General features: G+C 49.2%; 1 protein-coding gene across 2 annotated transcripts in view; it reads right to left on the bottom strand.

The window, feature by feature from the left end:
- Window positions 1-1,483: 1,483 nt before the first annotated feature.
- The window catches only part of CIT (citron rho-interacting serine/threonine kinase), a 106,785-nt gene continuing 82,017 nt past the window's right edge, over window positions 1,484-26,251 (bottom strand). For both annotated transcript variants that reach the window (XM_044448860.1, XM_044448862.1), the window contains 22 exons: window positions 25,967-26,102; window positions 24,961-25,065; window positions 21,814-21,954; window positions 21,592-21,699; window positions 19,952-20,114; window positions 19,542-19,706; window positions 15,792-15,929; window positions 13,784-13,964; window positions 13,493-13,584; window positions 13,070-13,174; window positions 11,874-12,043; window positions 11,472-11,552; window positions 11,145-11,280; window positions 10,500-10,639; window positions 8,609-8,701; window positions 7,585-7,693; window positions 6,276-6,404; window positions 5,247-5,327; window positions 3,990-4,068; window positions 3,701-3,880; window positions 1,910-2,213; window positions 1,484-1,507 (listed from right to left, as the gene is read on the bottom strand). In XM_044448860.1, the coding sequence (XP_044304795.1) occupies window positions 1,484-1,507; window positions 1,910-2,213; window positions 3,701-3,880; window positions 3,990-4,068; window positions 5,247-5,327; window positions 6,276-6,404; window positions 7,585-7,693; window positions 8,609-8,701; window positions 10,500-10,639; window positions 11,145-11,280; window positions 11,472-11,552; window positions 11,874-12,043; window positions 13,070-13,174; window positions 13,493-13,584; window positions 13,784-13,964; window positions 15,792-15,929; window positions 19,542-19,706; window positions 19,952-20,114; window positions 21,592-21,699; window positions 21,814-21,954; window positions 24,961-25,065; window positions 25,967-26,102 (2,860 nt within the window). The remainder of the gene's footprint in view (window positions 1,508-1,909; window positions 2,214-3,700; window positions 3,881-3,989; window positions 4,069-5,246; window positions 5,328-6,275; window positions 6,405-7,584; window positions 7,694-8,608; window positions 8,702-10,499; window positions 10,640-11,144; window positions 11,281-11,471; window positions 11,553-11,873; window positions 12,044-13,069; window positions 13,175-13,492; window positions 13,585-13,783; window positions 13,965-15,791; window positions 15,930-19,541; window positions 19,707-19,951; window positions 20,115-21,591; window positions 21,700-21,813; window positions 21,955-24,960; window positions 25,066-25,966; window positions 26,103-26,251) is intronic.

Genomic DNA, 26,251 nt, shown 5'->3' with positions numbered 1-26,251 from the left:
AACCCTCCAGAAGGGCACTGATGAAGCAAAAGAGATTTAGGCACCTCTCCAGTAGGGCAGCACCAGCTGGCAAAAGGGGCAAGCAGGAGAGAAGGGTGGCTTTACTCTTGCCAGCTTGGAGAGAGAAAAATTTGAGCTAAAGCGAACTGAATGGCCAGAGCTTAGCTTGGAAGTAAGTTTCCCTCAGTGCTCAGCAACACCCGAGAATGAGAAGCAATAGAAGGCTTGCAGTTGGAGGCAAACAGTGATGGAAGGGGAATTTGCCACAGCCATTTTACGTGTCTGTCTCCTCTACTGCCAGGAGGGGTGTGCAAAGGTTGCAGACCACACCATGGCGTTTTTCTTTGCTGCTGTTGTTTTTGGCATGGGTAAGGTTTTCCTGCTCTTACTCTTCCGTAATGCTACCGTCTTTAGACTGGCTGAGTGCCGCTTTTACCACTGGGGCAAGGAGGCATCTCCTCTGCTTGGCCGTTGTCCAGCAGTGACAAGTTGGCAACAGGATCCTGTCTAATGCCGGCTGAGGATGGTGACATTGTCATACCTCGTCAAGTTCTGTTGTCGTGGAATTGAGACTCATAGCTCGTTCTCCTTCAGTGCCAGTTTCCCCAGTAAACAATGATGGTTATTGTTGCAGCATAATCTAGAAAGGCTTTAGTTTCGTTAACACGGGAGGTACAAGATACAATATCGAGCAAAGCAACTGAAAAGGAGACCGCAACCAGGATGATGGTGGTGCAGTAAGCATGCAGGGAGCTGCCATGCAGAAAACCCAGGTAGGAGGGCGAGGGCGAGGCCTCCACACCGCTCTAATGCAGAGGGAGAGCAAGGGGTTGTGACCACATTCCATGTGATCCGGGGGTGCTTGGGGGTGGCTAAAACAGGACGTTCCCTTCCCCACAACCCGGCTGACCACAGAGCTGCACATACAGCCATATTTTTTTTGGAATATGAAATTCCGGACGATTTTGGAAGCAGGTGAGACTAAATTGATCAGGGTTTCTCTAAAGCTCCGCAGCAGAAGCTGATGGTTCTGGGTAGTGAGACAGAATCACCACAGCCTTTGCTGGTGACGAGGCCTTTCCGGAATTCCAGCATCTTTCCCCAAATGCTGATAGCCACATCTTTCAGATTTGGGTGAGCGCCCTATCCCATCTGACTTCATTGATGGGGCTCATAAAAGGCTAAAAGCGACGTATAAAAAGTTCATGAACTGCTTTGAAAGAGCAATGCTAGTACAAAGTACCCAAGAGGGGGAGAGGAGAAAAACCCAACTGCAGGAAGCTGTAAGAAAATAAACCGAGATGCAAAAACAATCCTTGCAAGCAACTTGAGTCCTGGTGGATCGGATCCCGTTGCCAGAACCTTTTCGGGCCCAGTGCTATTGGTGGGGTGGCTGGGCGGCTAAGGGAGACGTGTGCACGCCTCCTCAGTACATTTCCTTGGTTCTCCCTGCAGTTCAAGGTCAAGGGTAGGCTTGTGTAGCTTATACTGAAGATTGGTCCCAGACCTGTCAGGGACAGAAAAAGGATGCGACCTTCAGGAGAGGGCCTGCAAGCCCAGGGGCCAGAAAGCAGCCCCATCTCCAGTGGTGCTGGACGGAGGCCCGCGACCTGCTCCTCTGAACAGGCATTCCAGGGGGAGCAGAGGACGACCATTTCCGGCTTTTCACCTTTCCGGGGAGGTACAAAATGCGCCCCTGCAACCTGGCCCACAAAGCTCTCTGGACATGCTCCTCGCACAAGAGATGTTTCTGGCAGGTAGACAAGCATCCCCCCCACCACACCTGCTTTAAAATTTGCTGGCTGACGTGGCTTCACACAGCAGCTGAGGGTGTGCCAGAGCCGCCTTCTCTTCCCTGCCGCTGGTGCAGGATGGTCCCTGCGTGCCCGCCCCAGAATTCACGGCTTACCTTGTTGACTTGGGAGAGGGGAGTCCTCGCGCCCCCCGCCTGCATCCGTCCCCTGCTGCTCTCCTCAAACAGCCTCCCGGGCGACCGTTCCCTACGGGTGCTCAGGACCCTGCCAGGAGATTTCTCCCTCTCTAGCGGGCGCCCAGGAGACTTGTCCCTGCGGAGCTCCGTCCGTCCCTCTCGATAGCGATGGGGTGTGCTTGGCTCTCGAGGGTGGCTCGGACCTTCCGGAGGTCCGGGGCTTGAGGCGACCCGCTTGGTTATGTGCTCGTTATATGTTGGGGGACCTCTCTTGTTTGGGCTGCTGTCATTCAAAAACAATGGACGCGGACAGCTGAGTGACAAAAACCTTAAAGTTACATGTTTATGTACAGCAGTGCTGCTTCCCCCCACCCTGCCCTCCCCGGCTCTACAAAGTCATGCAGAGTCCAGTCAGGGTTCCTCCGAAGAAGTTGCTCCAGGGCAGCCTCCTCCACCCTGGACCGGCCAGAATTGTTGGGCTCCCACTCACAAGATCCCCAGCCAGCATGCGAGTGCCACCGCCAGTGCCTCAACCTTTCTGGCTCCTCAACTCGTGTGTAACCCAACCGCCACGCTTTGCCCTGCACTTCCTTGAACAGCCCTCCCTTCAACAACTTGTGCAGATCCAAAAGTCCTTTGGCTTGTCGGCTCCCTTGAACGCAGGCGATCCTGACTGGGCTTTTCTGCTTGACACCTTCCCCCACCCACCGGATTTCTGTGACGGCTCCCGGGCACTCGGTGGGCACCCAGTGGATGCGGCCTCCCGCCTTCGGCGCTTCCCTGGAAGCCCTCCCCTGCCTTTCCGTTCACTCTGCAGCACTCTCCATGCACACGTCGCTGCGTTCCACTACATGCTGGGCGAGCTCATTAATTCCCCCACCCTCCACTATTCCTTTCATGCGGAGCACATCCAGCTCCATCTGCCCACCACTTCTCCCCTGCCTGAACAGCAGCTCTGCTTTGCTGCCCCATCACTCAGATACATCCACACTGGGACTGCTCGGCTCTCCTCTTAAGCCCTGCTCAGCAGCAGCTCTTTGCCCCAGCTCCCCACTGCCCACCCTGCCGAGTGCCCAAGCGCCTTGGTTTCACCCTTCCTTCCTTCCTTCCTCACTCTCCCTTGTTCCCAATGGTCACACCCACACAACACCACAAGCATCCTTTCCATTTGCTCAGCTACTTTAGCAAAGCTTGGATCATCCCTCGCCTTGACTACTGATGCCCTTCCCCTTATCGCTCCTCAGTCTCAGGCGCACCACAGATCTTCTTTGGAAGCAAACACACAGGTAAAAAATACAGCCTCCCATCAACCAGACCACAGGACTCTCTACTATGGTTCACCCACCCCTCCCACACCCAACACAGATTCCTTGCCTTGTTCGCAAAGCTTCGCTCAGCCTTCACCCACCCGGTTTCCCATTACAGTTTTAGCCTCCCCAGGCAACAGCCACCTCTGAGATCACAACCTGAATACACAAAGCTGCAATGGCGCATGGCTTTCCTGGTTACTGGGCCATTTCTCATGCCTTCCCCCAACTCATTCGCTATCTGTTGCCAAATTGTAGAGCCCTTGGGACAGAGGCCTGCCTTTATTCATGTGTGTATTTCATTTATATCCCCCCCTTCTTCATTTAAGGAACTCAAAGAGGCATTACATCACTCTTCTCCTCCCTCACTCTTCTCACAACAACAGCCCTGTGAGGGAGGCCTCCTTGCCTCCCACTGCAAAGCACCCAGCGCCCAGCTGGAATGGAGCACCGCCCTTCCTACCTGCGTGTGGTTGAGGATCCCCGGTGGTGTTCATTGTTGGATTCTTTCACCAAGTTCCCCTTGCAGCAAATGACTCTCAGTTTGTCCTGGTAGGAAGAGGCCAGGTAAATGGCTCCTGATGAAATTGCCGGCCCCAGGTAGCGGGGGCTGGGGATATCCAGGTGAGCGCGAGCTGGAGTGCTGAGGGGGGAAACATGTCTTTGGGTTGGACACTGGCCCTTCCGCTGCAGCGGGGGCCGTCCGGCCTCCGCGGTTAAGGCAGGCAAGCGCTGCGCAGGCACTCACTCACCCGAGAGAGGCACGTGCTTGAATCTCAATCACCTCGAGCGAGTTGAAGTGGGTCACAAACAGGTACGGCTCCCTGTAAGCTGCAACAGCGCCAGGGACAAGGAGGCAGTGTTAGCAGAGCCCTGGCAGCCAGGATGCAAGGGGACGAGGATGCTGCTCTGGATACAGAGCAGGAAAAGAGGAGGAGAACTCTGCCTCGTTTTCTTGCTGGCTTCCAGAGGGCATTATGCTTCCCTGGAAAGAAACCCTTCCCTTGAAGCAGGGGAGGAACCCAAGCTTGAGACCGACTCCTCCGGGACAGGACTCCCTGCCCTTCCAGACAGGAGGACCAAGCGCAACCAGTAATCAAGTAGAAAGACTTGAACTTTCAGGAAAGAAGGTGGGCAAGGCAGCAGGAAATTCCCTGAGGTCCAGCTCCGACTCTCCCACCCAGCCACCTGCCACCATGAGTACAGTATGGTTCCATGCCAAAGGCTGTGCTCAGAAGAATGCTCTTTCGATGGTGCCAAACCCAGGACTTTACTGCAAGAAATATCCCATTATCCTCCTCGTTTCCAGAGAGCAGTCTGTATTTGCCAATTTGGATGTCTACACAAATTCCCATGTGTGTGATGACCCAGCCATGAGGAAATTGCTCAGCAGAAGGACAAAGATATTCCACTCACAAGCTGCATGTCCTGCCTGAGCCAGAGCTCCCTTGAAGGGAAGGGCATCAACTGAAGAACTAGAGGGATGAGCGCTACTTTTCTGTTACTAGTTCAGGCTGGTGTGCTGGGGCGAGACCCTCTTGCGCTTTGGAGGAGCCGATCTAAAGCAGCCTTCCCAGGTCGAGGGGTGGTTTCTTTTTGTGGCACTCGGGCTTTTCCCCACTCTTTCTACTCCCACAGCTCATGAAAGGTGACAATGACATCCATTATTTTGTGAAACTCAACCCCAATTGAAGGGGGTATTGTCTTAGCCAGGGTCCAGTTTTACAAGGAACACTCTGGGGAGGGGAGGCTGAAATGGACCCTCCACATGCCTCTCTTCTCTTAAACAGCCACTTGGCATGGGGCCCATAGGGGCTGGTTCCTCTGCTAAGATGATCCACAATTTTTGTGTTCGTGTCTCCAAGGATTCCAATTCTCTTTGTGTCTCCCTCTTGATACAGTTTTTCTTAAATGTCACCTGTTCCAAAAAGTAGTTTCTACATTCCAGTGTGGGCAAACAGGATGTGGGCAAAAGCAATAGATCAGGAAAGATCTCACATGGCACTTACCAAATGCTAAAGGCAGACGGCTCCATTTCAAGTCATCGGAGCGGCTGCGTCTCCCGTAAGAGTCTACGAAGACGCCAAACTCTGCAGGCAAAGAAACAAGCAAAAAACCAAAACCTCAACCACTATGCTGTTACTCTCAAGAGAAAGTGCGACAGGAGTCTGGCAGGGGAGCAGAGGCGGGTTATCCTTCAAGAAGTGGCCATCTCTTTCTGAAAGGTTTACGGCAGCGGCCAAAACCAAAGTTTCATCATCAAAGCGAAGTAGGCCTGGGCACTGTCGGTGTGATTCTTTCCCCACGACAGGGAAAGAGCCTGTGGGTCCATCTGGGACGTTCAGAAACAGCAACAAAACGGGTGGGCCTGGATGGTCAAAGGACAAGCCAGAGCTGCCTGCCCAGAGGCATCCCAGGGGATCCAGGGGAGCAGCAGCTGTCCTTTTTGAGAGATCCAGTTGCCAGGAAGGCAAGTACTTTGAAATAAAATACTGGGGGACTAGAGTGTCCCAGCGGGGATCCAGGCAGGTTCCTGCGGGCATGCCGCTGCCTGCCGGCAGTGTGTTGCCTACACCTGCCCTAGAAACCCCACACGCTGCTCCTGGGACCAGTGGAGAAGTGGCAGTGCTTGAGTGAAACAACGCAGGACCTCAAGAGCCACAGCATGCTTGGAGCAGGTATCCCTTGCCTGCCAATACATCACATGCCAGACAGCGCATGAGCATTGGCAGCACCACAACAAGCCTCGTAAGCAGAGCAAGAGCCGCCTACAAAACAGATCAGAAGCAGAGGCCCACAAGCGGGGGCTGTGGCAAGAGCACCACTCAGACACAAGGCACAAAGGGAAATGGGGAGGGGGTTTCCTGAAAGACACTGTGGAACCCTGGCTCTTTCGGCCCCCAAGCTGCTCCTGTTCCACAAAGAAATGGAGCCTTCAAGAGCAAGATGCTTCCCCAGATGCTCCCTCCCGTTGCGCTGGATCGCGACGCCCATCTTCCCTAGTCAGCACAGCAGGTTTGGGGCTGTACCCAACTTACCATGAAAGCAAAGGAGATATTCCTCCCTCTGCCCAGCAGGATTCACCTGGATGATGTTGACTGGAAAGCTGTTAGTGGACGATGCAAACAAGGCAGAAGCTAAGGAATGGTCGTTCTTGTCCAGGAATTCTAGAAGAAAAGATGGGTGGAGAGAACGTGAGACCAGGTGTGCTCTTCTCTCAGGACAAGCATGCCACTGCCCGGCGCTCTTCCCTCTTCACACAGGCAGCCTCCCACGTGGTGGGGTGCATGTACACAGAGCTGGACATGAGGGACTGATCCCACACTGGCGTTCTTGGACCCCCTCCAGGCACCTTCATGGGAACAAAACGGCGCTCCGTCTATGGAACCAACTCCCCAGGGAGGTACGCCTGGTGCTGACACTGTATACTTTTCAGCACAAGGTCAAACCGTTTTTATTTTCCCATTATTTTAATTGTTGAATAGTTGGCAATGATTTTGTATTGGTTTTTATTCAGACGGTGACTGATTGGTTGCTGTGGATTAGTGTCTATTGTGTTGTGTACTATTGTTTTATTCTTTCTACAGATTATTATTTTTGAATTATTATTATTACTATGGATAAGTTATTGTTAGGTTGGGATAGGTTACTGTTATGGTGCTTTATGTTGTGGCCAAACCGAGGCTTGCGAGCCACATGTGACTCTTTTGAGCTTATTTTGTTGCTTGCCACTTCCACCCATGGGTACCCACACACCACGCACAGCTCTCAAATATCCGACATTTACCATATGTGGCTCTTCCATTAAGCAAGTCTAGTCACCCCTGGTCTAGAAAGCCTTTAAACAAGCCAGCCAATTTTCACGGCCCCCCTGCCTTCAGAGAGACAGCTGTCTCCAACAAAGCCCCCTTGCCCGGGCACCTCCTGGCTGCCCTCCAACAGCCAGGTCTTGCCTCGATGAAAGAATGGGGTTTCCCCACTCACGCCAGCAGTGGGTCAAGCAGTCCAATCAGCCTCGACCAAATGCAGATGTTTTGCAACAGCCTGTCAGAGGTGGATCAGCTTACACAGATCTTTGGCCAGAGCTGAGAAATTTGCACTCAAAGCTTGTCCTGGAAAATATTGCCAGGATGGAGAGGAAAGCATCTGCCTGCTGGACTTCGGACAATGCTCCAGTGCCACTGCCTCCAGCCTCCCACCCCCAGGCTCAGTCTTGCTTCAGCTGGCCCAGGCAGGCGGGGTGTGAGAGTGATCCCCTCCCCTCCCCTCCCCTCCCCTCCTCACACCCCCCAAGTATGAGGACCTGAACACCATGCCTTAGAAGTAGGCTCAGGATGCGATTCTGACCTTCAAGGGTATACTGCTTCATTTCAATTTCATAAAACTTATTTGTTCCGATGATGATGCTGTAATTGGTGAAATGAATGCAGCTGCAGGGCTCTGAGGTTTCAGTCTCCTGAAAGAGCAAAACCAGAAGCACAAGAGCTGCTTAGCCAGAATCTCCACTATTCCATAGCCTGGGAGGGGGCATGCGCCCCCAAGCGCCCCCATAGCTGCTGTGGCATAAAGCGACATGGAGCCGGGGCTTCCAGACTTGAAAATGCGGCTGCCAACTTGGTTCAAGCCCTGTTTGATCTCCTTTCAACAAGCATGCAGCAGGGTAGAGATGGTCAGGGACTGGAACAGGGATGGGAAGGAATGCAGAGCTTTGCCATGCACAAGTGGCTATCTGACTGCCGGGGAAGCATCGCTGCCGTTACTGCTCTCTGAACTGAAGAACCTCTGAGAAATGCTTGCAGAAGCGCACTGCGAGATCTGCTGATGGGAAACCAAAAAAGACGGCCCTAAACCTCTGCTACATGGCTTGATTGAGCAAGCACAGGCATGAGCAGAACGAAGACCCCTCAACTGGTTTGGACTTCACCTCCCAGCATGCCTGACCATGGCCATACTGACAAGGACTCCTGGGAACTGGTCCCAAACATCCAGAGATCTGCCTTCTGCTAACTCTCATGCAATAGGGTCACTATTGCGTTCTTCTGGTATCAGCCAGCCATGCGTGATGCAGACACATTCGGACAAGACTCTTTCATACATGGAGAGTTTCAGTGCAGACACTGGACAATCACAGTCAAGCCGGTGCAAGGACAAAAGCTGGACAGGGACAGGGTGGGGTTGAGCTGGGGATTATAAGAGCAGAGCCGGCTGGAACCGGGAGTCAGACTAAATGGCCTGGGAGGCCCCTTCCAACGGAAGAGTGGCAGATGGTCCCCCCCTTGAGAGGCTCACCCTGGCAGAAAACCTGCTCACCCTGGCAGGCTCACCCACTCATGGCAGACTCACCCTGGCAGAAAACGACTGTGAACTTTACCTTCCTGATGCAGAACTTGCCGAGGCCCTCGTTATAGCGCAAAATGACCACTTTGGTGGGCATCGCCGCGCAGATGCACAGCCCGTTCTCAATCTGCATACAAGGGAGAACAAACAGTGAATCTGGCTTTGTTAAACCAATGGGGAATACTTGGCGCAGAGGAGGCACAGCGTACAACCTTTATTCTTTGCTCCCCATCGCACAGCACTTTGCTGCTGGCTTTACTGAGAACATGACCCAAGACCATTGCACGACACAGCAGACCATTTTCTGCCCTGCCCACCTGGTTGTTTCGCGCATGATGGCCAGACCCAGGCAGTCATTCCACCTGTGGGCAGAATGAAGCCGCAAGGGACCTTCCTTCTTGGATGCAGCAGCGAAAGCCCCTCTGTCCTTGCCCAGCTTGCCCAGACCATCGCCACTGCCACATGTCCCACGAGGGCCCAAGGGGTATCTGGAGGCACATGTTGCTAGCGAGGTTTCCTCTGCCACAACTGCAAGGGCTTTTTCACTCACAGCAGCTCTCACCTCACAGCCTCCTCTTGGATAGCCGGTTTTCACAATTTCTGTTTTGGCAGCCAAGGGGCACATTGAAGTGGCCATCAGTGGTTAGCCACCATTTTCAGAATAATACTTTTTGCCCCAAAACATGTGCACAAATATTTTCACTTTTTTAAAAAAATGGTTCCTTTTGTACAACTGCAAAGGTGCACAGTTCTGCAGTTGTGCAAGTGAAGCTAAAACCATTTTTGCACACACTGCGGACACAATTTGCTTGCTCGTTCTTTGAAAGGATTGTTAACTGCTGACAGCCCTTCTAACGTGCCAACTGGACACTCTGAAGAAGCTGTCCCCAGCTGCGAAAAAGAGTGCAACCTCTCCCCGCCCTCAAAAGGGGGTGGGGGGGAGGCCATGGCAAGCAGAAAGGGGCTTGCAATTGAGGTGTGAGGGTTAGCATAATGTGTGCCATCCCCTAAGAGTCGATTGCCAGCATTTTTGCATGGTGGGATGAACAGGGAAGTCGGGCAGTGCCAAGATGCCAGGCAAATGCTTGGCTTTCACAGGCTCAAATCTCAAGAGAGGGTATGAGACACATTCCAGGCGTATCTCCACAGAATTCCCGTTATTTTTGTTGCTAGTCTTACTTAAAATTTGAATGGCTCGTTACAGGGCGCAAGAAGCCAACTCCCTGCTGCAAGGAACATATCATCTAAAATTCAATAAGAGGGGAGACAAGAAAGAAAAGGGAGGGAACCGCAGAACAGGGCTAGAAGGTGGGGTGAGAGGCAGCCATTGCCGCCGTACATTCTCAGCCGAGACGGTGTTGCAGGAAAGCGTTAGAATGAGGAGGCTGCGCCAAAGGGCCTCATGGAAAAGGTGGAGGGTTGAGAGGGCATCTGCGATAAGAGTTGGACTCACACAGATGTCCTGCAAGGCAGCCCCATGCACCTGGGGCAGTCAGGGGGCTGGCACAAACGGCAAGGCGCACTTACACGGGGAGGGTCTGGCTTCTCTAGGAAAAGGTAGGAAAAAATCCAGACCAGGAGAATTGCTACCAGTCCATCTCAAGAGTGCTCGGGAAGCAGGCCCAGAGCCTAAACTAGGATAAGGCAGGGATTATTTTCTACATTCCTCATGCTCCTTCCAAGCCTTGCTTCCCCACTCCACCTACACTGGAAGGATGCAACCAAAGGCTCCCTCCCTCTGCTGGTTCTTTACTCTGATGACCTATGTGGTCGCTGCATTGTATTTGTTCAAGGCTGCACACACCCCTGGAACTTAACAGGAAGGGAAGAATACAAATGATGGATGCTGCTTAGGAACCTCTTCGTCGATCGTCACAAGCATTCCAGGGACAGTTCCACCAAGAGACAAAGCTGGGAGGTTCTACCTTTCCAGCAGCAAAAAGATGGCACCCTTTCACGGCCTCGAAAACATTTGGCGAGACATCCGGCTGAGCTGGTAGGTGGGACTGGGCTAGCGACTGCTTAACTTTCTTCACGTCAACGAGACACAGTGCCCGCTCCTCACCTGGGGAAGCAATATCAGAAATAGTTCGAAGCTCTCCTACAGCAAGGGTGGACCCCTGTGGCCCTTCAGATGCTTTGGCCTACAACTCCCAGCATCTCTGGCTATTGGCCCTGCTGGCTAGGGCTAATGGGAGCTGTAATGCAAAACGTCTAGGGGGGCACACATGGCTCCCCCTTGCTATAAAGTCAGAGGAGATAAAAATCTCTGCCCGAGCTCCGGTGAAAACCTATCCCTCTGTAACAAAGTACACTGCATCATTTTGATCTGGTTGAAAGAAGCACTTTCTACAGTCCTGGAGCATGTTCTGTTCATGGGAAAATGAGGGAGTTTGACTAGTTAACTGCCAAGGGCAGTTTGACAATGTAGACAATACCTGATGAAGCTCCAGAAATCAGGAGTGGCTGAATAAGTTTTCCCAATGTAAGGAAGTGCTGAGGAGACAGTCACTCACAAATCAATTTAAGAAACTTCTGTAAAGCATGATAAAGATTTTTCTGAAAGCTACCTGCTATCATGAGCAGTTTTTCCAGGTCCTTGATCAGGTGCACTTGGAAAACAGCACCAATCCCAGGGACGTGCGTTAAAGAGTTCTTCAGCACATTCAGGGCGTAAAGACCTTCTTCAGCACCCACCAGTACTACCTGCAACAGGGATTTTCAAATCCATTGGTCAAAAGGAAAAAGAAGTGCTTGTAGGGATGCTCAAGATAGACACGCAGAAGATCAGCCAACTGACAAAGAACACGTCCTCTGGATTCAAAACAAACCCACATTAAGAAATGCACCTAGTTGCTCAAAGTCTGGCAGATCGACAGGAGGCAAGTGGCCGTTACCTGGTCGCTGAAGGGCAGTGTGCAGTTGATGTCCAAACGGTCTTCCCCCTCTAGCTTCAGGAGAGAATTTCCCAGAAGCTTCTGTGTGTGAGAGAGCGAAAGAGAGAAAAGGAAGATTAACACAGCACATTGGGGAGGTGTGATATAAGCTTATTTTCTTAATTCCAACAGGGAGTGTTTCTTCAGCATCCCAATCTGCTTGCCTTAATTAGCCAGGGAGTGGCATGCAGAAGGACTGGGCAAACCAAAAGAAGCCCAGCACCTTTCCCCTTCCCTACAGAGGTGCAATCGAAGGAGCTGAAGATGCAATCCCATGCATGTTTAGACTACAAAGTCCTGCCAAAGGTGTAGGACATTTTCCCCCTCTAAGCATGCATAAGGCTGGACTCTAAATATACTTACAGCGTCAGCCTCAGCCTTTTCCCTGGAAACTCTTCCTCCAGCTACTACAGACTCCAGTGCGCTGACCCAACGCTGCTTATCAGGAAACGTGGATGCTAACAAATAGAGGGTCCGGCCAGGCCAACACGTGGTATGGGGATGAGACTCCAGCTTTAAGATATATGGCACATCTAAGTTGTTACCAGATAAAACAGAAAACACACAAACTGGATTATGAGAAGGACTGTGCTCTTCTGCTGGACCATTTCTCCTTCTAGGGAGAGCACTATCGGAACAGGAGCCTTTAATTTTGAACACTGAGTTGTGCACAGAGCCCTCAGTTACAAAAAAGCAAAGCGCTCTGTTGAGGAGCCTCCCCTGCCTCCGCTCAGCTGGCACCTCAGAGTCCCACAATGGCAAAACATCTCCAGAATTAGCACACAGGAGGTGCAGGCGTCGGAAGAAAATGAATTCAGATCCAAAGAGCTTTATAAATAGGCTCTTGATTGAAGAGGAGAAGATGCTATTTTCAAATGCTAGGCTAGAGATTCCTCTGATCCCAAAGAAGCAGCCAAAAGAGGAGGAGAAGTTCCCTTGAATCAATGGCTACCTTTGCTGCTAGTGCTGTACAGAAGGATTGTGTTTCTCAAACTCACATGTTATTCCTAATGCCTTTATTTTGCCCCCTTAGCCCCCATCCCCAATGAAAATAAAAGTCACTGATGTGTAATGGTGTTTTCCCTGTAACATTTGTCTCCCTCTTTCTTTAATCTCCTCTCACCTTAACGTCCCTCCCACTGTTGAAATTTAGACTCCTGTGGGCAACAGCTTATCTTTCTCTGTATAAAGCTCTGTGTCCAAAAGATGGCACTAAATCATCCTTGTAATTAGGATAAGACTAAATCAATTTGATTGGCACTTAAACAGCATTTGGACCTGCAGTGAACCAACATCCTGGATTCCCTGGGTAGAAAAGGAATGGCCAAATATTGCATCCCTCCAGAAGGCAGTACCCGGTACTTGTAACTGTGGAGGTTGTCTGACTGAATTCAGGCAAGGGGCGGCCACTTAGAGGGATCTCTCTCCCTTGTATGTTTTTGTAGCCTTCCCCTAGAACCCTATCAGTCTTCTTCTAGAAATAGCCCATGATGTTTTGATCCTAGCACGAGAGAGAATGGTAACCATGAAGGCACTTGATGAGGTGCAGTTTACCTCACCTGTCTTAGCTGTATTTAAAAGCTCTGTTGCTCCCACAGCTCCGTGGACAGTAACATCTCCGTCTGGAAGACACAGCTCAAACTCCTCCACAGGTCTTTGTCCAGCTTTGGCAAAGATAAAACGAGATGCGAACATGAAGTGCAAACTAAGTGAGGAAGAAGGCAGGGCGAGGGGGAGGCAGGCAGGGGGAGAAACACTGCACACCACAGGCCCCTCACTGTATGCAAAGTGGGCTGGTGCCTCCTTGGCAGCCAGGGGCAGAAAGGGCTCTCTGGACAGAAGAACTCTGGAGAGCAAAGTCTCTCAAATATTGAACCATTTCCTGTTTGCACTAAGTTCGACATTTGGTTCAGACAAAGTAATGCTCTGAGGACGGGTCATGCCAGGGAGGACAGGAAAGCTAGTTAGATAGAGGTGGTTACCTTCTCTTGCTTCTGTGTCATAAACAAGCACTTTGGTTCCTTCCAAAACTATATACTTCCTGTCCCAGCCCTGCTGCCCACGCTTATTATTTCTGAAAACACAGAAAAAGGACAACACTGTATTAGAGTTTCTGCCAAAAGTTCCGGGGGAATGGGGTCAGCCAATCCCATGGGACTTTGTTAGCTACAAGAATACCGGCCTCAGCGGGCTCAGTCGAAGTGTGTGGAGCAGCTCTTCCTGCAGCGACCGGCTCTGGGCTGGCCTTTTAGCGCAGAGACTCACGTTTGTACCTTGGCACCTTCATCCATCCTTCCAGCCGTAAAGTGCTGCTAGGCTCTTTCAGTTGAAGACCTGGAGAGTTCAGTTTGTCCCGGCAGAAGGCTTCAGAGAAATGGGTGGCATACTCAGTTGGCAAGCCACAAGTAGCTGGCAAACAGGTCGAGCACTTTGGATGACACATCATCTGGCATTCTGGGGGTGTGGAAAGAGTCCATATAGAAACAATAATACAAGACCGAAACAATCATAACGCAAAACAGACCACACATATACATTTTTAAGAAGCAGAATAAAGCAGTAGCTGGCAATCCAGGACAGACTGCACAACTTGAAAAGCTGATTTGAGAAATGCTGGGGTTATCACAGGATAGGTGAACCAGTAAGAAATGGCTAGCGGTTTTATGCCCTGAGATGCACAGAAAGTCTCGTAGCACCGCAAGGACAAGCCAGTTCATTGCGGCAGACACTTTCACAGGCACAGTCTAGCTCATCAGATGCATAAATGGACAATGTATAGAAAAGTTCCTGCTGAAATAAGTGTGCTCATCTTTAAAGAAACACAAGACTATTGTTTTTGTGGCAACAGAGTGACTCGGAAGTACCACAAGACGAAGTCCTCAGAATAAAGCTCACCAAGATTTACTTAACAACATCTGAAGCCTATAACTGTGCCCTTATTCTGTCTGTGCCTTTATTCTTCCCACAAGGAATGACATGATAGGCAAGTCCGGGGACCCCAGATGCCAGAAGAAGCTGCTTTTTGTAGCCTCTTTTTGTACGGCACCCTTCTGTTTTTGCAGTGTAGGCGGAATAGCGCAGACCTGAAGTTCTGACATCTGCTGGTAATAGGTATGCACGCATGTGTGTGTGTTGGTTTTAGCTGCAGGAAAATGACTGAGGTAATTGAATTAACAGAGAATATACAGATTTCAGAAGAAATAGAGGTGCAGGCCATTTACTCTGCTTGATAAAGGTAACAACATTAATTGTGAAATCCACATAGGCTGCAGTCTGTGAAGCAATCTGTAGCTATTGAGATATGCCAGCTTCACTTGATTGAAAGCAGCCTTCAACAAGCACTGGGTCAACTGTTGTGCTGTTATGGGATGCTGATAAAGATTCTAACTGGCCTAAAGTTATTAAAAACAAAAATGGTAAGCCCCAGATAAGGTCAAGTTGGCGAAAGACGTTATTTATCTTTATGTATTTTTACTCCACTCTTCAGCTGAAAGGGCTCCCAGAGGGGCTCACAATCACTAACAAACAAGCAAGTTTGCCCTCAAGCTCAAATTTTAGAAGGCATGTCATAAAAGGAAAAACAGGTGGGAAGAGAAGAGGAAAGGAACAAAGACAGGTGCCAGCTCTTTAAGTTATGGTTCCTGTAATGACCAGCAGGATTGGAAACGATACAGGTAGGGTGATGGAATGACTACTGCCAGGTAACAGGTGGGCGAAAAGAGCTAAAGGCAGGTCATTCCTGCACACACATGACAAACAGCCCATCTCCATCTCCAAAAGCTGAGCCACTGTTGCCCCAGAAAAGCCAATGGGATGGCCTGCCTTCTCTCCCTCTGCTTCCTTCGTCAGAGCATAGCAGAATGAGGGAAGGCTTCCAGACAGCACCTTTCTTAGACCACTGGGGGCTCCGTGGATGAATGCAAATGCCACCCAGACATTCAGGGAGCTTCAGTTCAGTGTTGGGACAGACAGCTGCTTGTTGGAGGCACAGAGCGAGGGGAAGGAGGCACACAGATGTTCCACGAAGGGAACGGAAGGGTCTGAGACCCGGCAGCCAAGGCTGGCTTGTGCTGATTCCCCTCACTCACTTCGTATTCCATCTTTCTGCCAAAATCCAGCCAAGATGATGATCCAGACAGAAAGCAATTTCAGATAAAAGTTAACATAAAAACAAACGCATTAAAAGCATCTGCTGGGTTGATCAATAGAGAAAGCACTTGGACATTACTATTCCTCCAGTTCAACCCCTCTTGCTCTTCTATTCGAGCACAAGATTCTTACCAAGACATTTAGAGGCCTGACGTCCAAAGTGCACAGTATCCAAGCAAACCGCACATTTTGTTGCCCTCATGTTCAGCCCCACATTGAACCGGTGAGGAATATTGTGATGCATCCGTTCTTTCAGACGCCGATTAAACTCTGGGAAAAAGAGTGAGCAGCAAAGCATTATTATTTTAAAAATGGCATGGAAAAACGTCGGTGCTTTATTCTTCATAGGCATGTTCAGTTGGTAAGCTGGTCGAAAGACTGCAGGCATGACGATGTAACTGCTCAGCGCTCTTTCAACATATTGGTACCTACAGTAGTTCATTGCCAGTGTGATTTGGAGAGCAAGGCTTCGGGACAGAGGCCCAGGGCTCTGCAAAGTGGGACAAACAGGACTCCCCAAGACCACACTGCCCACAGTCTAACACTACCTAACTGCACTGCTCTGCAGTACTGACATCTTTGATTACTGGGAAATCCAACAGGAAAACATTCACAGTAAGGCATATTAAGGGCCCCAGGAAGCTGCCTTCTATGCGGTAAGACTCTTGGCCCATCTAGGCTAGTGTTGGCCATTCAGACTAAGAACAGCTCTCCACCCTCTCAGGAAGAGAAAGTCTTTCCTATCAGCCTGCTCTCTATGTCTCTGAAGTGCAGGCGCTGGAAATGGAACCTGGGACACTTGCAGTCCGCTGGGGGCTCGCTTTCTTGATTCTGCAAGCTCGCATAAGGGTGTTGTGGCAGAATGCGCCGGTGAGCAGCGACATCACTTTAGCTTAAACCGGCCAGCCATGCTTAAGTACAAACTAACTTTCAATACTGATATTGAAATATTCAAAACCATTTCTAACGTAATTTGAAAGAGAGATGTCAGCTCTGCAAAAGAAAAACATTGTAGAAATCATTGTTAAACGAGCAGGTTTTATGCAGAATTCACAGCAGGACAGAAGCACCACGGCTGTTTATCACTGTCTGGCAGTCAAGTTAATATGCAGGAAGCATTCAGTGTTGGGGCGCACCAGAGTTATAATCACAGGCCAGCTGATTAGCAATTTAAAGTTCGCAGATGAAGTAATAATGATAATGATTAGCATTTATATAGGGCTTTGAAGGTTCACAAAATTATCTCAGCAATCCTTATAATCCTGTGTAAGGTAAGCCAGCATTAGCCCTACGTTGCAGACAGGGGGCCCAGTCTAAGGCAGAACCTTTTCAAACAGCATAAAATAGCTGAGTGGGGATGGAAAATTAGTGGCTTCCCAGATCTTGGCAGACGGAACAACTGCTCTAGATCACATGACGGCATCACATGGACAGAAACAAGCACAGACCTACACTAGCAGCAGACAAGCCATAGAAAGGAAAGGGGAAGACAGGAAAGTTGAACGCACTGGAAAGCTGACACGGGTGTACAAGCAGCTTGTCTGACATGTATTTTTTTAGGTGGCACAGAGGGCTTTAGGTAAGCTAGACACATCTTGGACCTGCAACGATGGGCAATCAGTGATTCTCTAGGTGTCTGGGCCTACAAGTCCCAACTGCCCTAACCGGTGTAGGCCACGGTGAGGGCCGATCAGAGATGTCGGTGAAAGCATCTGGAAGACTGCAAGTTGCCCGCCCTGTCTCTAGACGGCGATGCCAACTCTAGGATCACAGGCAGCAGACCTCTGAAGCAGCAGGTGGAGAGCTGTTGCCCTTCAGCCCTGCTTGTGGGCATCCCACTGGCGCATCTGGTTGGGAACAGGATGCAGAAGGGCTCTGCTACCGGAAGGCCACAGTGAGTGGCTCAGAGAAACAAGGTAAGGCAACCACTGGTTCCCTAAAGAGAAGGAGGGTTCCCAAAAGTCGCTTCCCACATTTGAGAGAAGACAGCTTGAAGAGGGAGCTGTCTGATCAAGGCAACAAGAGGAGTTTCCTGTGGATTTGAGCTTTACATCAGAATAAATCAAGAGAGTGCTCTTTGTCCCTTTGGGAGGAAAGGGCTAGGAAGAAATGAAACACGTGGGAAATAAAATCCAATCAAGAAACTGAGAGATGATCCTCCTTAGCCAAGGGTAGAAAGTCTCTTATCCAAACATACTTCCAGAGGAAAAATAAACTATGGAAGTAACAAGAAGTGTGTCCTAATGTTTGGAAGGAAAGGAAGGGAGGGGAAGCAAGAGCAGAGAGTGGAAAGCGATGCACAGGCTGCCTCTGCAGGACAAGGAAGTGAACACAGAAAGGCACGTGCTCACTTTGTTCAAAGGTTTTACAAAAAGCCAGTGGGAGTGGTGGCTTGACTGTGAGACTGGGACTCGTCCCAAGCTGACAGGAGGTCATGAGGCTCCCTGGGTGACTTTGGCCCAGTCAGGCTCTCAGCCTGAACTACCTCACAAGGCTGCTGTGAGGACAAGATCAAGGAGGAAGCTGCCATAGATTTCTTGTAAAAGGAAAAAGACAGGCTATAAGTGTAATAATAGAATCAAACCTCTCTTGCCTCTTCCCCATCTTAGCTAATAACTCACTCTCAAAGGGTTGAATAGGGGTTATCATTGGATCATTGGTTTCAGCATTTGTGAGCTGCCCAGAGAATCCTTGGGTTACGGGGTGGCATAGAAGTAGAGATAGGTAGGTAGGTAGGTAGGTAGGTAGGTAGGTAGAAAGAAAGGAAGAAAGAAAGATAGATAGATAGATAGATAGATGAGACTTGGATTACCATGTTGTCTGAACCCAGCTGCCCCAACAAACCATGGCTTGTTAACCACAAACAACTCATGAAGAGAATCCATGTTTTGTACCTGGGTTGTGAATTGTGGGTTGGTCATGGTTAATAAACTATGATTTGTTAGCACAGCTGGACTCTGACAACATGATATCCACTGTTCAACAACAACCACTCATATTCACCCTGGAGTGCTATTATAAACTGCCCAGAGAACCCCAGCTGTTGGGCAGTATAAAAACAAACAAGCAAATACATGGCTTTATGGGAGAGAGAGAAAAATGCCTCTCTTCACTTTCTCTACACTATGCATAATTCTGTGTATCTCTATCATGCCTCCCTTTATTCACCATTTTTCTGTTGTAACATTTCTTCATAGATAAGTTGCTTCTTAATCATTTTAGCTGTCCTTCTCTGCACTGTTTCCTGCTGTACAATATCCCTTTTTTGAGTGTAGTCACAAGAATGGCACCTCATATTTTAAGTGTGGCTGCACCATAACCTTGCATAAGGGTGGTATGGTGCTAGCAGTTGTATTTTCAATCCTCTTCCTCATTGTGCCTAACATGGACTTTTCTTTTTTCATAGCAGCTGTGCACTGGGTTGACCTTTTCACTGCGCTGTCCGCCAAGACCCCGTCCTTCATCACTTCTAAGCAAGCTCAAATCTCATCAGCTTACCATCAAAGCTGGGCACTTTTGCCCCATCACACATTCCTTTACACTTGACCCAATTTGCTTCTCAGAATCACTTTGGGCTTTCACTACCCTATATAGCTGTGAGTCCTCAGAAAACTTGGCTGCTTTATTGCTCATCCCAGTTCCAAATCATTTACGAATAAGAAGAAAAGCACTGATCCAAAAGAGGACCTCCCCTGTTACTCCACAACTGCTAAGTTTGTTCACGGTTTCTGCAAATCTCCCAGCCACCTTGGGTTTGCGACACATGTGACATGCGTGGTCCGAGTGGGCCTGCATGAAAGCGGATCATGGGATGATTCGAGGATGGGGTCTTGCCTCGGTACGGCATTCTCCACAAACCAACCTTGCCCCTCGAAGCCTTACCCTCTGGCGTGGAGGACTCCTTTCTGCGGCTTGAGGGAGGAGCAAGCAGGCTGATGGGCGTGGGCTGGTGCTCAGGTGACCGGACTATGGCAGACATGATGATCTGCTGCCTGGCCGTGGCAGGAGTGGATGGGTGAGGGTGGTCTGTAATTTTCCTATGGGCAGCTACAGATACACACAAACAGTTAGTCAACTCCTCCCAGCATGAGGAGCAGCCGTGGTTCTACGCAACCTTAAGAGCTGCGGCCTGCAGCAAGGGTGTGGCTAGAGCAGATCCTCAACAGCAAGCAACAAAGGGGCAGGGGAGAGAAAAAACATTTCACTGCTACAGAAGACACAAGAGAGGAGAGACACGTTTGGACTAAAAAACAACCCTCCTCTGCAGATGCTACTGTTCAGTGTCCCCCTACCTTCCTCTCGAGCTGATCTGAGCTCGATGCGAGTCTTCTGAAGGGCCTCCTCCAGCTCAGCAGAGCGGGCCTTCTCCTTCTCCAGTGCCACCTTCAGCTCATTGTATTGCAGAGGAACCTGTGTGGGTAAAGAAGGGTCCTCTTTCCGTCGACTAAACAGGCCCTAGCAACAGAAACACACAGACAGCTCCTAACTTCTAGTAAGTGATGGTTTAAACTTGGGGAAGGGAAGCCTCACTAACTGCAGACCAGAGGGTCTGATGGGATTCCTCTTCTAGGTAAGGAAGGAATTGGGCAGAGGAAAGAAACCAGAAAGTTTCCCCTGCTGCCCCGAACAGTTTTCAAGAATCTCATCCTGGCAGTTATTTGCATTTCTCACTCATCCACTGAGGAGCCAGCATGGCACAATGGTGGGGGTATTGGACAGGGACAGGGGACTCCAAGTTTCTAGTCCTCACTTGGTCAGGTGATGGGTGGTGCTGCTGGGGCGGCCACTGACAGGGTTGTTGTGAGAACAGAATGGAGAAAGGGAGGACTATGTCAGGAGCCTTGATTTCTTGCAAGAGGAGAATGGTGGGCTATCAAGACAAAAATCACTCCGTTGTGTCCAACTTGGCCCAGCCTTGTCTTCCTGGCAACAGCTCTCCCCATGTGGTGGAGAGGAAAGTGCAGGCCTCCAGCTGCTGTTGGACTACAGTGTCCATTTGCCCTACCCAGTGCAGACACTGGTACAGGATAATAGGAGCTGCACTTCAACGGTATCTAGAGACAGGGCTAGCAATACCATGAGGTGGGGTGAGGCCAGTGCCCTGGGCAGCACCTGCTGGGAGACAGCAGCACGGCGTTGGAGGAGACGGCTGTGGGCCTTGTGGCCGGGCCTGTGCCTCCCGAGCTAAGCTGCTGCCATCTGGGGAAGAGCATGTTGAGGAAAGTCAAGTGAGAGGCAGCACGGTGCAGTGGTGAGAATGCAGGACTGGGACTCGGGAGATCTGGGTTCTAGTCCCCACTTGGCCATGAAGCTCCCTGGGTGACTCTGGGCCAGTCAGTGACTCAGCCTAACCTGCCTCAGAGGGCTGTTGTTGTGAGGAGAAGATGGAGCACCTTGGGTTCCTCACAGGAGGAAAAGAAGCCAGGATATAAATGTAATGTGATGATAATCTCACCAGGCACGGATTCTGTGCCTCTGCCACTGTATCATCTCAGTAACAAGGCTGTGGCCATAAGCAGAAGGATCCAGCTAACTGGAACCACTTCTGCGCTTACTTGTAAAAGCACTTCCGTATGTCTCTTTCACACATTTCCACATAAAAGCAGGAAAACCCTGCACTTCCCAAGTGTTCCAGATTGCTTAGCTCAGGGAAGGAATGCTATGAGGTCAGAGGTCCAGTTAAACACCTTTTGCTGTCTTTACAATGTTTTCTTATGTCAGGGCATGTTTGTCATTCATTATGGCTTAATTTCATATACCACATCTAATCATTTAGACCAAGATCCAAAGAGTTACTTTAGGTGCATCCCCAGTGGGATTTGAGGGAACATGGAATTAACATGCAAATATCCTTTGAATCTCAGACTTAAGATTTTTACACAGTCTGTAACTATCTAATACCTACTCGTTAATCTTTACTTATTCAGCTCACCTTTTTCTTTTTGGCTGGCTGGTCCATCTTTGCTTGCAGAAAGTCAATAAGCTTGGTTTGTTGTGAAATTGTGCCCTCCATTTTCACCTTTTCATGGGAATACAGAACCTTTGAAAAAGGAGAAGAACAGTTGGCACTCATTCAAACACCAGCCCCATTCCAGTGCAACTGGAATGGATTTCAGAGCAGGACTCCCAGGCACCCCGGGAGCATTCACCTCACCTGGATATTTTCTAGCTGGTACTCCAGGTCACTTCGCTCATTCTTCAAAAGATCGGCCCTATCCAAAGCCTCCTGTAGGCCTTGAGTCAGCCGAAAAATGTGATTTTTCTGCAAATCCATTTGCTGCTGCAGCTTTGCTTGCTGTTGACAAGAAGGCAAAATCCAGAGGTGCTTAAAGTTGCTAAAAGCCGTTTTAAAGTGCCCAGCCATTTTCTCTTACACTGTCAAAAGTTCTGCCTCCACTGCAATGCCCTCTTGATGTTGCAGGCTGGGGTTTGGCTCTTTGCTTCCACAGGACTTGACCTCAGAGCTGTTCTGTGCATTATGAAGAGCAAGGGAGCAGAAACATGGACTTGTGCTGCATCGGACAGCAGGGAGGGAAACTGTATCTTTGAACATTCCTCCCAGGAGAAATTGTTCTCTGCAGAGCATATCACCTAGAGCAGGGGTCGGCAACCCGTGGCTCCGGAGCCGCATGTGGCTCTTGAATCCCTCTGCTGCGGCTCCATCGCCCAAAATACACGTCACAGCTGCCGATCTGTGACCAAGGCTCCGAGATACAAAATACCAACAGAAGATGATGAGGCATCCACTCAGGAGCATTGCGCTAGTAGGTTAAGTAAATTGTGACATTGGAGGAAAGAGTGGAACAAGCTTCCTGCAGGCTCTCATGTTATACGAAAGGCTGCTGAAAAGATTCTCTTTGTCCAAATGTAATCTCCTTCCTCTGAATGATAAAAGCTGCTTGGGACCTGTCACAATTCACAGCACTTGACTGTTTATCTGCTAATCAGTCACTAAACACACCCATATCTGCAACTTCCCCCAGTAGGCCAACCATGGATAAATCGAAGAAAAGTTTCTGAAGAAAACCAAACGTTTAATGATAAGTGGGTAGATTCATTTGCTTTTACTGTTTAATGCATGCAGCCCTTTAGCACTGATTTTGACTCTGCAGGAAGCTGTTCTCCTACTCAAAATATATGAAAGGAGTCCTACTAGTTTATAATGTAAGATTAAAAATAACAGTTTTTAGTGACTGAACAAGAGCTGCAGCTAAATCATAATGAAAGTATACATAGCATTAAGGTAAAAAATGATGTATGCAGTGTTATCTTCATTTTAGATGTCAAAAGGGTTTTGTGGCTCCCAGTGTTTTCTTTTGTGTGGGAAACGGATCCAAATGGCTCTTTAAGTGTTAAAGATTGCCGACCCCTGATCTAGAAGGTTACCGAAGACACCTCTTTCACAGTTGTGTTACAGTTCACTACAAGCAGACATTTCAAAAAAGAGCATGAATTTCCTAAGAACCTGGCGTAGGAAAAGCCTTCCTGGATCAAACCAAAGATCTGCTTGTGCAACATCATAATTTCTCACAGAGGCCAACTAGATGCCCTGGGAAGCTCACAGTCCAGACCTTAAGGGCAACAGCTTCTGTCTCTGCCAACCCCCCCACCCCCCGCAACTGGCATCCAGCAACATATTGTCCCTGGGACTGGAGGGGCTTGTGGCCACCTAGACTAATCTGACTACGTACCACATGCAGGGCTTCCTTTCGATTCAGTTTTGAGGGATGAAGCACCCATGACACTTAATGCACATACTACAGCGATGCCTCTGCTTGTTCTCTGAGTGTAAGCAAGGTGAGAGGCAAGTCTTGCTGAGGGTCCAGCACACAGAGAAGGGAGAGCTGCAGTCCCTTCTTAAATCACACACCCAGCCCTAAGCCTCCCAGCAAGCAACCCTGGAAAGAAACCAGCAGGAGAGTTTAGCCTAACGTTCCAAGCTGCGAGGGGCAGTAGATTCTTCACAGGATCCTAGCATTTGAGAGGGGGAAATCTTTCTATGCATTTTTTCCGCACCATACATTGCTTTGTAAAATCTCTATCATATCCCTCCACTATTCATCTTCTTTTCTAAACCAAGTACCAGAAACTATAATCTTTCCCTAAAGAATTCCTCCAAGTCCATGATGAGGGATTTGTTCAAACAGTTAACTCTTTCTACTGCCCCAGTCTGCATGCCCTATCAGTTGGTTCTTGCTCTGGATACCTCCCTTGTGCCCAGAACAGAGAAATATGCAACTGACTGCATGACTCTCTGGTATTGTATAGAAACAAAATAAAGTGTGAGCCATTAAAAAACAAAGAAGCAAGCCTGCAGGATTATGTACAAGTCCCTTTCCCTAAAAGGAGAGAAAGAGAGGTGTGGCAGTTGCTTCTTAGTTCTTCCTGAAAGCTAACTTCTAGGAGAATGTTTATATAAGTCCTCATCACACTCCAAAGAGACATTTTAAAAGTGGCTGGGTGATTTCAGCTAAAGCCTTAGGGCCAGAGGTGCCCTAAAGTGGGCCTTCTGTTGGTAACAGTGGGTCTGATTAGACAGGTTGCTATGACGCCATATTCTTAATCACCACTGGAAGAAGGTACACCCCCGTGCGCCCTCGCTCATTTCCCACTATTTCAAGACATTAAATGCCCCCTTTAATAATAGTAATATTAATAATGGTAAAAGAAAAGTGTCCAAAACTTTAAAATTCTACCAAGAATTCATCCAAACAAATTAGGCATTTCTTGCACATTTACACTACTGCCCATAACATGTTCTTGCTAAGAGAATCTTCTTAACTGTGACCTGTTTTACACAGAATTCCCTTTTTGACAAAGTCCTTTGACCAAGAATGAAACAAAGAAAGGCTGAAGTGGTTATGCCTTAGCAGCAAAGCATCATCCACTGGCATCAATTCACAGCAGTATTTTTTCAGGCATCTTGCCAGCAGAGGCCTCCTTTAACAGAAAGTGGTAGTGCTTTGTGGTTAAATTCAGGTTCAAACTGACCTCACAAGGCAACCCTGGGCGGACCTGCACACTACATGCTTACAATGGTATGGTACCGCTTTAACTATGGTGACTTCTCCCAAGAATCCTAGGAACCAACGTTTGGGGAGTACGTGGAGAATTTTCTGTTCAGAGATGTCCAATCCCCCACCTCACCCCCAAATCACTGCAGTTCAATTTCCACACTGCCCTGAGAAGGTGGAATTACTATTAAGCCACCAGTTAAGTATGTAGTGTGAACGCACACTGTGCGTCGTTCAGCTATTTCATCGTTGCTCTCTACAACGACGCGCGGTGGGTCAGGCATTACCTCTTCCAGCAGCCTCTGCTTGAGCTCGCGTTCCGTCTCGAGTTTCTGCTGCAGGCTACGAGCATTCATCTCCAGCATGGCGTGCTTCTTCTCCAAATCACTGAGCTAGAGAGTTACAGCAAATACCCAGGAAAAAAGGGACAGGTCACTGGGCCACTTTTTGGAGTCCAGCCTTCCCTTCCTTACCTCGTGAAAATTATCTGGCCTCCTTGTTTTCCATTTACTTTTCCAAAAACTTTTTAGAAAGATTGGTGCCAGGTGGGTTGAGCAGCTGCAGCAACGTGCAAGTGGCCGCAACTGCCCGGTGTGCCTGGCAGTGCACTAGAAAGATTTTGGAAAAAGAAGCAGGTTCCCTTCCTGCTTCCCCTTAACTCCCCTTGCCAGGTGGCTATGCAGTCGCAGCAGACAAGCCCTGTTCCTGGTTTCTTTTTCAACTGTTTATTGCAAAGTCAAGCATACCACAGACAACCAAAGTAAAATGAGGATGGCAGGTGCAGCTCTTTCTGTTGCTTCACACTGCAACAGAACTGACTTCACTGTAAAGAGGTGTCATTAAAAGGAAATGTGAAGGGCCCAGACCTGCAACCCCTCGACCAGGCCCAATGGGCTTTATCCCTCAACAGGTAGTCAGTCGTCTGTCACCTGTTCTCTTAAATGACTCCACTTTTCATCCCTGGCTGACCCACAGTCTGTGCCTGAGACTCCCTCCAAGAAGCACTTCGGTGGTTCCTTTTCTCACTGCTTTCAAAAGCTCTCTTCTGCCTTTTCTAGAAAGTCCCCAGCTTATTAGTTTTTTCCTCCAGCTGAAGCAAAGCCTACGCACATAAAACCCCATCTGCACCAACACTTCCCATTCCTTTTGCCTCTCCTTTCATCCACACAATGAAAACTGAAAGCAGCCCAGAAAGCACCAGCTGTGGGACAGTATAGAAATGAAAATAATAATAAGCTACTGTGTATGCACTGAGTAATGTGTTTGTACATATCGACAAGTGTAGCTACCAACCTTGTCAGAAAGACTCTCGGCTTTCAGTTTTTGGTCTTTTAATGCCTGCTGGAGAGCCAAGATCTCTGCTTTATGTTCTTTAACTGCAAGCTCTACCACCTGGCGTGATTCTGTGATGCGCTGATCTGCTCGCACCCTGCATTAAAAACAATGAATTTACACGCTCACATTCTTTTCCTGGGATCTTTCTTACAAGGATGCCAAGATATCAGATGGACCAATAGGAAGGAGCTGTCTCAGACTTCCAAAGTTCCTGCTTCAAGAAATGCCTTCATTCTACGATGC

Source organism: Varanus komodoensis, unplaced genomic scaffold (genome assembly GCF_004798865.1).
Source record: "Varanus komodoensis strain SLA01 unplaced genomic scaffold, ASM479886v1 scaffold56, whole genome shotgun sequence".
NCBI lineage: Eukaryota > Metazoa > Chordata > Lepidosauria > Squamata > Varanidae > Varanus > Varanus komodoensis.
The sequence above is the reverse complement of the archived record's forward strand: the minus strand, read 5'-3'. Positions and strand labels throughout refer to the sequence as shown.